The sequence below is a fragment of the Anticarsia gemmatalis genome, chromosome 12 (assembly GCF_050436995.1).
Source record: "Anticarsia gemmatalis isolate Benzon Research Colony breed Stoneville strain chromosome 12, ilAntGemm2 primary, whole genome shotgun sequence".
Lineage (NCBI taxonomy): Eukaryota > Metazoa > Arthropoda > Insecta > Lepidoptera > Erebidae > Anticarsia > Anticarsia gemmatalis.
In genome coordinates, this window is record NC_134756.1 from 12,127,053 (window position 1) to 12,137,991 (window position 10,939).

General features: G+C 44.4%; 1 protein-coding gene across 2 annotated transcripts; it reads right to left on the bottom strand.

Annotated features, from left to right (window-relative positions):
* Positions 1–950: 950 nt before the first annotated feature.
* On the bottom strand, positions 951–10,929 carry PlexA (plexin A). Of its 2 annotated transcripts, none has more exons than XM_076121304.1 (3): positions 10,608–10,929; positions 7,998–8,120; positions 951–7,184 (listed from the first exon to the last, which is right to left on the bottom strand). In XM_076121304.1, the coding sequence occupies exon 3, from the start codon at positions 7,099–7,101 to the stop codon at positions 1,408–1,410; it is 5,694 nt and encodes a 1,897-aa protein (XP_075977419.1). In that variant the 5' UTR covers positions 7,102–7,184; positions 7,998–8,120; positions 10,608–10,929; the 3' UTR covers positions 951–1,407. The 2 variants fall into 2 exon arrangements, with proteins under 2 accessions (XP_075977419.1, XP_075977420.1); XM_076121305.1 differs by lacking the exon at positions 10,608–10,929 and adding an exon at positions 10,220–10,329.
* Positions 10,930–10,939: the final 10 nt, after the last annotated feature.

Sequence of the window (10,939 nt, forward strand, 5' to 3'; positions counted from 1 at the left end):
TACATACATTGCATTTACGTCCGGAGAGTTACCGGTGATTTAATAAGTTCCTTGAAAGTATACCGACATGATGCAAGTCGGAATTGATCAATGCGTAACTCTTTTTTTACCAGAAGCCTCATCAGCCGTTACGAAGATACAGGCAGTGAACATATTAATGATAAAGAAAACAATAATATTGTACTACGAGAGGCGCGCCATGTGACTAAATTCTTTTGGACTACTCTTTCTACACGAACAATACGATCCATAGAGAACAATGGTAAAAGTTTCAGAGCACCTATTCGCTTTTCGCTTATCTCAAACGCAATCTGAATATTACCACACAAATGCTAATTACGCTATTCAAGTAAGCAATGTAGGCTTAAAATATAATTAAGAGGCTTAATCTACGTTCCAGTAGTTGGTAGGTGAAATTAGGCGCGCCGTCTCCGAACAACAAAACAGACTTACTTTCATATCCAGCCGTCCAGGACCACATGGAGACCATCGCCAGCAGCCAGTGATACATGAGTCCTTCAATCTTCCAATAGAGGGGGGCGTACAAGGATCTGAGGATGCGCAGCGCCATCATCCACATCACGTAAGCGGGGATGCAGTATAAGTTGTTGACGACCGCGAATGTCGTTCGCGCCACGATCCGCACGTACCGGCTGAAACAGCAGGGCCGCGTAGGTTCATCCATGACCGTCTCGCCGCGCCGCGCACACCTCGCTACCCCCGTGGGCCGGGCTCAACGCAACGACATACACATGATTGGTGATATGAGATGTGACGTGCTGGACACCACACTTGAGTGACACCACCGACAAGGGTTCGAGATCGAGCGAGACGAGGCGGGATGGCACCGTACCGCGTTCACCCTGCCGACAGCTGCCGAGACGCGGGGGCTTTCGTCTTGCGCGGACAATGGCGCTGCACACTACCGCCGGCGACAATCAAACACAGTGTTATATTCGACGATATTTATTTATTGGAATCGTTCAGGGCATCACTGTCGGATATTTCTTTAAGTAGTGAGTACAAATTTTTAAAATCGCCCGTCGGCGAGCGACGGCCTCGCTCGCCGGCGAGCTCACATGCGATTTCGTTTGCGACACACATTTTACACCGATCGACGTAACATTAACTCGTACGACGCGAGCACACATAGACAGACATACACAATTTTTATTACGATGCTTACTGTGGCACGACCGCGGCCGGCCGAGCTCGTCGTGTAAAATTAATACAAATTTCATTATATAAAATTAAAAAACGACATCGGACCGCAGAAATGATACAAAAATTACAATATTAATGACTGTACACTATCTAATATATACAATATCTGCCAGCATAGATATGTGCGGGGGCTTTATATACAGGGCGGTGGGGTTGGTGTCACGGGCCTCCCACACGAGGCGATCACACGTTATAGTCGTGCGCGATCAGGCCGTGCACCTGCTCGAGGCGGTACGCGAGCCGCTGTTTCTGCGAGAACTCGTCCTCCTCGAGGGTCACCGTTAACTGCTCGTTGTACCTCTCTGCATACGTGTACAGCTCGTTCAGCGCACAGTTCGTGTTGAACTCTTTAGTATGGAGGCGCGACTCCTCCGCGAGCATAGCGTTCATATCCTGATCGGATATCGCCGGCATCAGCTTTATATCAGCGTAGTAACGCTCCACCCACTCCTTGTAAACCGGTATGTCTTTCGCGTAAAGAAGCTTGGACGACGGCGAGTCTTTACCGAGAATATGATCGGAAGTGGAGCACGAGTCCATGAAAGTTTGCGCGATTACCGATAAGCAAGAATCTACCGTGTTTGACTTATGAACATCGAAAACGAAGTTAGGATTCTTAATTAAATTCACCCAAAAACGTAGCGGAAGAGAATTACTCTTCCAGGTGTGCACCACCTCGGGATCGGAGATCGTGTGTTGCAACGCCTGATCGTCGAGGAAGTCGAACATGTACTTTATAGCGAGAGGAAGCGCCGAGCCGCGGTGCGCTGTGCTAAATATAGTCTCGAATAAATCATCGACGAACTTTTGCAGAGTGCCCTTGGTAGCGAGAAGACGGGTGAGATATATTTCAGAGACCATTTTATTGCCACGCTCTCCCTCTTTGCGTGCGTCATCATCGTGATGTCGCACCAGATGCCAGTATTTGAAGCCACCGCCATGTTCATATTTGAGGGGACTGGCAGGTGGACTGGCTGAACCGTATTTACCGCGATTGAGCGTTTCATAAGTGTGAGATTTATCGTTCTTTTCCATGTTGGACAGATTATAAACGGAACTTTGTTTCGCAACGAGACTAAGACAGGCACCGTCTGGAACGCGATAATGATTGAGAGTGTTTAGTTTGCGCCATTCGCCTTCGCATTTAGTAGTACTATCCTCATCGTAGAGGATCAGGCGACCGCAAGTACCCGTGCGCCATTCCAAGTCGAGGTCGTCACGATTCGGTCTCTGGGAATACGGAGTAGCGCGGTAAATCGCGTCCAAACACTTCTCTTTAACTTGACTTATCGTATCACAGTCAAGAACTTTAACCTGAACGTTCTCGGTAGTGGCCTCTAAGCCACTTACGAATAATGTCTGTTGCGATATGGACACGGTAACCGTCATGTGTTTGAAATCTATCGACTGCCTAATTAGTTTCTCTTCGCTGAGGGAATAACGTGCCTCGGATGTGATCGCGTCTACGGGTCCTTTATCGACTTGACCCTTCATTGACCTAAACAACAGATATAGTGGTTCGCCAGCGCACTCACGAAGGAATTTATACAACAGGAAAGTAAACCAAGCGCTCAACATCTTTTCAGCGACGCTCTCAGTGCGTCTCAACAACAACTTGGGGTGGTTCTTTCCTTCCATACACTTTTCTATTAACTCCGCTAATAATGTCTTTAATACATCAGTACAATACTCCATCTTACTCTGAAGAGTAACCATAATAAGAGAAGCTACATTAACACGATCACGCATTGAAAAATATCTATTGCTTTCTAAAGTACGAATAAATAATAGAAGGAATGTTTTGTTCATAATAAGCTGCCCAAACATTCTGAGACCTTTTTCTTTTCTAATAAGCTCTGGGCGCTCCCACGACAGGACGGCATGGTCGTCGATGTTAGGGAACAATATTTTCATAGCATACGTACGATAATCTAAGAATGGTATGCCGCCCGTTACGTCTCCAGTCAAATCAGTCATTTCCGTTTGCAACTCTGCAAACGCTTCCTTACATTCAGCAGCCACTCTTAACTCTAGAATATCCATTTGCTCTTGCATATTTTTTAATACTCTAATATTTTCAGTTGATTTTCTCCTATACATAACTAAAAATCCGAAAAATATCAAAAGGAGAATACCGGCACTGACGCCGATGCCTATCAAGGCTGGCTTGCCGATGGCTGCCTGCAAGCCGGCCTGCGATGAATAAGATAATTTGCCAATCTTGTACGTGAGGGCACGTCCGACTTTGACTACGACTTCGGGTGTATCTACGCCATCGGGAAGTTCATCGCGCGACGGAGGACGGCAAGTCAATTGATGTCTCGACACTGAAGTCACGTTACACAAACTATCTCCTATGTGAACCTCTACATCACTCTCGGTACAAGCACGATCCAAATTTTGACCGTTAATAGTTAAATATTCAGACTTATAATATTTCACATCTTCGTCAAACTTCTCATAAACGGGGTCGGGATACAGAAGGAATCCTTCGCCTGATTTGGTAGTGAGATTTTGTACACTTTGAACATCGTCCATATTGAAACCGTATTCTAATTCTAATGGTCCGTCCGGATCTAGCTTGAGACTAGCACTTTCAATCCCGGGAGATTCACAAATGAGATGCGATTGATCGACTCTGTGACAAGGAGCTATGTAAGGTCGGTTATCGTGATACACGTATATCTGCGGAAATTGAATTGTATGGAAATTCTGACCGGTCACTTTGATGTTTATCCCGCCGGATGGAATACCCTTGGGTTGTTTTCTTTGCGTCGTTAGTGGCGGACCGGACTCTACGGACAAGACAATTGGATCCTCCATATATTCGAACTTTTCTCGTTCTAAAGTTCGCATACCGTTATCGAAACGCATTCGCAACGTGCCCATCTTATTTTGGTAAGAATGGCTAGTTCTACAAACGGCTTCCTCGTGCGATACAGATAATATAGCACACGGCAAGTCATCTATAAATGCTTGTATATTACTCCCTGCGTTGAGATATTCGCCTGTAATGCGTAATTTAGTGCCACCCGACTGTGGACCATATTTCGGTTGAATAGAATTAAGTTTCGGATTCACGAATGCATAATGATGCTTAGATTCACCACGATAATCAGCGACGCGGACAACCACGGGGCCGTCCCGAGGTACTTCCTCGCCGGGTCCGTCTACAGTACACACAATCTGCTTTGTCTTTACGTAAAGCTCAATAATAGGCTGACATTTAATTCCTGCGATAGTAACACCGTTATAAATATCCGATATATTACGGCCTAAATTGATACCTTCGATTGTAATATTAGTGCCTCCATCCCATGGACCCGACTGAGGCCTAAAAGAGTGAATTTCGGGATTGGGACAAGTCTGCGTACGATTCAACCATACACTAGGAACACCACACTGTTCCTGCACTTCACATCTATCCGATCCCTGACACCACCCACATCCAAACTTCTCCGGGAGTGCAAGGCACATACCACAATTATCTGCCATATCATTACAACGGTAAATAAGTATGTGAGTATTATCCGGATTATCTAAAGGCTTCGAGCCTCCCCATATAACAGCGAAAGAAGCGGTAATATTTGGAGCACGCGATGTGTAAGTAAATTCAACGGCTTCACAATAAATAGTGTCAGCGAGAAGTTGAGCGTTAACATGAGTCACTCTCCCCTCTATATTGAATTGACAAACGAACCTTGTCTGAACGATAAATTGACCTATTATGTGGACTTTAACTTTTATAGCTTTCTTTACACCGGATGGAACTAAAATCTCGTTGGTGCCGTCGGACGTCGAGTTTATAGTGGGACAGAATCCCGGACCGGAGCGATAACTGGGACCGATTCTACTGACGCCGGTAACTAAAATGTCGTTTCGGCAGTTTTCGGCTGTGTCGTGAGTACATCGGTGTCCGTCGACACACCAGTCACAAGGGAACGAGGAGCTGACGCATTGCGTGCACGAGCTGTACGTGTTGCAGTCGAAGAACGTGAAATTGGTAGCTACAAAATCGGGCCCCTGTGTAGTGCGCACCGACAGTTTCGCCGTGAAGTGATGCTGACCGGTGGGGATCGATGGGAGCGTGTCGGTGCGCGGAGTGGTACAATTAACGCCATAAGGCTTCCTAGTAGCATTGGTTATGAGAGTACGATCTAAAGCTGTAAATGCACACAAGAATTGTCCATTGAGCGTGGGCAAATTTTCAATAAGTAAATCTAATGTCCTAGCTGTCGTTCGTTGCAATTGATTTGGTGTTACTTGAGTTATAGTAGTACATCGGCCGCTACGATAAGAGATCCAATACAACGGATCTTTAGCTGCATCTTGACAGTCCGATCGTAAGCTGCACTTATTTTCTAGAGAACACCATCCACAATATGGGTCTTTGGCTCCGAGACACGTTAAACACGATTTATAGACGCTACACTCTTGAACTTTCACTTTAGACACTTTACGTTCAGTCATCACATATAAATGCATCAATTGAGTATCGAAGTATAAGTCTTTATTGACAGCGGATCCCTCATCGACGACGATATCACCGTACTCGAACGCTGAGGTAGGGCTCTCAACGACGATCTTCTTCAGGTGTCCCTGCGCGGTGCCGGCGAATACCACAGTGTAATCACCGGTAGCTGTCGCTGCCACAGCCGTTAGCCTCTTCGAAAATATTGCCACTGGTACTGCTTCCACTGGTTGCTCGCCTCCTAAAGGCGTGTTGACGTCCAACCCACAAAAGTCTTCGCTTATCGATTGCAGCTTAGTTCCAATACATGCATGGGAAGGTGATATGAAGTCCAGTCCTCTAGAACCGTTGCCGCTAAAGCAAGTCTTTATATTCTGCATGAATTTACGTCGAATAGCTTTGAGGGAATATACACAGAGAGCAGATAAATCTGATGGAGTATTTGTATTAATTGATTCACTCTGACTAAATGCAGCGAACAGCACGTCATGTTGAGCGGTAATTCCTAGCTCTCCAGCTAAAACGGATCCAGCTTTTCCGACAAACGCTGCCTGTACAAGGTTATAGCCATAGTTTCCGCCTCCTTCTCCAGTACATGACATGGGAATTTCAGTGTAAGAATAATAATTCTCGTCATCATGGCAAACTCGGACTAATTTACTGTAATATGTGTCGGAGCCTACACCCCTTAATTGAGTTGTCAAAAAGTAACTGAATCCTTCTGAGCTGAAGCCGTAGACATAATTAATTGGATAACGCTCGCGTGATAGTGAATTGACAAACATTCTCGTACCAGTGGTAACCGCCGTTCTAGCTATCATAAATAGACGATCATCTTCGAGAGAACGACTGCTCACAGTAGGAACTTCCGAGCGGTAGGGAGAATTGCCCGTGAAAGTGACGCCCACGTACATAACTTGTGTCATCGGTGGATTCGGCGGTCCCGGGGCGATGAACGCCACTGTGGAAGCGGTGGCGTTGTTCGCAACGACAGGCTCGCGGACCTCGCGCACATCGTGAGATATATTGTTCAAGTTCCGAACAGAACACAGCCCTTGCAGCACCGAACCGCACGTAATAAGGCGGCTGGTCGCGTAGTCAATCACTAGAGCTTTATTCACATTGTCCGTGGGTTTCTTCACATAATTAGAGGGACAGTCGAAGGTACAAAGGGCGGAGTCGTTGACGGGGCCCGTGACGATCGACTGGGCGACCTCCAGGTCGGGAGACAGCTGGTAGATTCTGTTGACGGCGCCGACGTACACCCGGCCGGTGTTGCGGTCGACGACGAGGTGATTGAAGAACGAGAAGGGCGCCGACACCGGGTCGGTGAAGGTGAGCACCACGTCCTGCGAGGCGCGCGCGGCGGCGCACGCGGCCCCCAGGGCCAGCAGCACGCGCCACATGGCGCGGGCGCATGTGTGCGGCACTCTACCGGCCGCGCCGCCGCCCACTCGTCGCGCTGCAGCCGCCCGCCCGCCCCATACATCTGCAACGCGAGACACCCACTCAGGCGCACTGCCCGCGCCGCTCTCGCCGCTTCGTTCCCATCGCACCGCACCGCTCCGCCGCCTGCTACTCGCCTAAGTGCTACTATACAATGGTCCAGTGACGCCTGTTAACGATCCATTGACGAGGACCTATCGCGAGCGTTTTACGAGTTATTACTGTTAGCATTCCGCGGTACGCACGAGTACGCGTATCGGCTCGGAGAGGTCCAGTGCGGTCGGAGCGAATTCGCGAGCGGGGACACGCGGTGACCCTCATCCCAAATAAACGATATTGGTACCAACCTATTTTCACATTATTACCGTTATCGATGCCGTATTGTTTGTTACGAGTCATTAGATATTTACTCATGGGTGACTTTCGCTTACATTGTTGTCACATCTACGTATTGTATGTCAGGAGCGATAATATAACATACCGCTATCGAAAATACTGTTTATGCATAGCAAATACATATCAATCGCGAGCTACTGATAACAAAGTTCTCTGTATTGTTGGAACGAAGTAGCTCGAGCACAACTTAGTCATGAACCAGTGACTAATCAATGAATCGATTAAAAATAGGTTAGTACCAGGATAGCGCGGGCGACCCCGACGCGGTCAGTGCACTGATACAAGTCACACGCCGACGAAAGCCTCAGCATCATCATAAAGGGGAGTAACTAAAATAATAATTTGGCATGCTGTTCGCAACGAGGGAGTGAACGTGGTAGCGTAACGATAAAATAATGAAAATAAAATCGGAGAAACGAAAAACATCGAGAATTCGAAACACCGAGTCATGTATACTCACAGAAATGCCATTGTGGTGTACGATGCGGGCTTCAAACGTGTATTTTGTTCTATATTGAGATCATAAGCATGTGAAGCGCACTCTCATAGTGCGGTAACAGCGGTGCGAGCTCGTGGACGAGACCTGAAACAACAAACGTCATATTTAAAGCCCGTTCGGGCTCAGTTTGAGCGACGTTTTATGGTCCGTTATTTCAACCCCATAAAGGTCATTCAGTTTATCATGGTCCATGATAAATATTACAGATATTGTAGTCATTTATTGCCGATCCACGATTACTGTACCTACTTTACGAGCTCAAACTGATTTTAATTACCTACACACTGATTACGTAGTAATGTTGTTTCAAGACTGTTTACGTACGACTCTTCGCTGCCTTAACTAATTTGTTTTTAATGTTATTTTTTACATTTCCTTTACGAAAATAAGCAAATAAATAATGAGAGAACCAAAAATAGAAATCTCTCCATTGTTCATTACGAGTTATCGAACAGTCGTCACCTTAATAAAAGATGATTTTGCAACTGGCAAGATAGACGATTTGTTAGACCTTCGACCTCAATTTTTTACGGCTATTTCTTCAGCAAAGTGCTGCAACAACTAATATATCACGTGTATCGGTGGGAAATATGCCAAAACATCTGATTCTTGTAACGGGACGGAGCTCATTCATACTGTTTCTCAACTGATCCATTAGTGTTCCCCCATTCGGGCATACGTCACGAACAATTCTGGCGACCTATCTTGTGACCTACTCTACTTCTCTTCGGCCACCATACTGAGATTTGTACGGTTAAATGGTAACCTATTTTCTTACAACGGCCTGTTGTTACGATGTTTTGGTGCGAGATGATTTACGACATGTTATTGTTAGAAGCTTGGAGTAAATTTTCGTGGCACACGAGAATTGTAAACTTTTCGCCATTATTCAGAGGCGAAGTTGCAAGTTAACATTTTTGGTAAGCGGAAACACTGATGTTCAGTGAAATTCGTTTACTCTCTAAGCCGATTCCAATAAAGTTGGGGAATATAGTGCTATGGCAGAAGTGGGGGCAAAGTCAAGAGAGAGAAATCAATACCATTTCCGAGGGTGAGTATCCTTGACGATCATGAAACATTCTCTAGTTAGCAAGATTTGACAATTATGACGGGAAATACAAGCTTATTTAATAAAAAGCTATTTTTTGAGTATATTTGTATTAATGATCAGGACAGCTAAGAATTATGTTTAGGTAAACCTCATTATAGTCTTCGACAAAGAGCGAAGACTTATCACATAATCAAACAAATCGTTAACTAATATGTTATTCACGTAATCAAGTGATTAACACCTAAAATTGAACATTTATCTTATCAGAGCGAAGGCGGAAGTAAACAGTCGTTGAAAATTACAAGTAAATTTAGAATCGAACCTAATTTGTTGAATTAACATAAATTCTGTAATTAACAAATAAGCATTAGGTAGGTTCCTCATAGACATTGACAATATAGTTCCTAATTTGCACTTTTGAAACGATAAAAATAAATTCCAAAGCAATAATTCTGAGGGGATTAAATCAGTAGCTCGAGTTCACAAGTAATTTGAGGTTTCTAATTAGAATATATTTTTTACGAAGAACTAACTTAGAAATGTACGAAAATGTTATTTTATGACCGAAAATTACCTAACTCTGTCAGTTAAAGAAATGTAAAATTTTGAAATCAAACCGTTCAGATTTTTTTGTCAGTAGAAACCACTTTAGGATAACCTAAGTAGGTAGGTACAACACCAAGAATGAATCTTTATAAAAATGTTTTTTGTGTCCTCACGAATATCGATTTCTATGAATTCGCGGCCTTGTCAATAAAAATAAGATACAGCAGATGGTTTTTTCATAAACTGTGGATAAATAATACTATTTGCTGAAATTTTGATATTTGTGACTCGTTCTAATTACGATTTAATTTTAAAGAATTTTTTACACATTTTATCTTATAGTTTCAAATATTTATTTTTCCTTCTAACATAAACTATAGACAGTGCATTTATTTTTTCTGACCAGATGCATGTCAATGTCTCAGGAATTCATTCATGAGCCGAGTTCAAAGTTCAATCTCAATAGGTTTAATTGAGCCCACTGTTTATTATTATGAAACGTAAATATGTACACACATCAAAAATGTATTCACAGGCAAGAATTTCGAAGCGAAGCTTCTCAGAAATAATAGCGTCATCGTCTTACAATCTTGAACCTTATTCGAGTTCAAACATGAAGCTCTGCTTATCGAATAGACAACAGCTCGGTGCACGACTGACGATCGCCCGACCGGTCTGCCAGGCCTGCTATGCCGCAACATTTTGATTACATTCCCTGCCTCCACCCACTCGCTGTAATCTACTGCCTACACGAACATTCGACACAAAAAACTCATCATATCGACACTGTTACAATTTTTATTCTTCAGCGGCTTGTATTCTCATCATTATCTGTGTACAAAATCCCTTCTATGAGAGAAAAGAAAGTCAGCCATTACCGCGCACGCGAGTCGATAAACGGAAGCCATTCCAATAAACGCCACGCGTTCCTTCTCCACGACTGGGCCGTTGCACTACAAATAATTAGAACTTACCTTATTACAGATTATCTCTTTGCTGGTTATCAACAATCCTTTAGAATCCGGGATAAGTGAACTGCCGTGAACACTATTGCACCACACACAATATTCTTTGTATAATTTTTCACTTATTCGTAATGGAACACTAAACACCACAAGCGACGGTTTAAATCACAACATTATACTTATAAAAATACCTCTGTCGGAATCAAAGCCCGTTTTAATGAGTAAAATAGCACGTTTGCACAAGGAGTCCACGACAAGAGCATCAGTCTTCGTACATCGCCGTGGAATGATTTTGGTTTCGCTTTTCGAACGAGTCTAGGCGTGACTGACCCGAGAAAAGC

What these genes read in the sequence shown, in the direction of transcription:
- PlexA (XM_076121304.1), bottom strand. Translation starts at nt 7,101, where the DNA reads ATGTGGCGCGTGCTGCTGGCCCTGGGGGCCGCGTGCGCCGCCGCGCGC.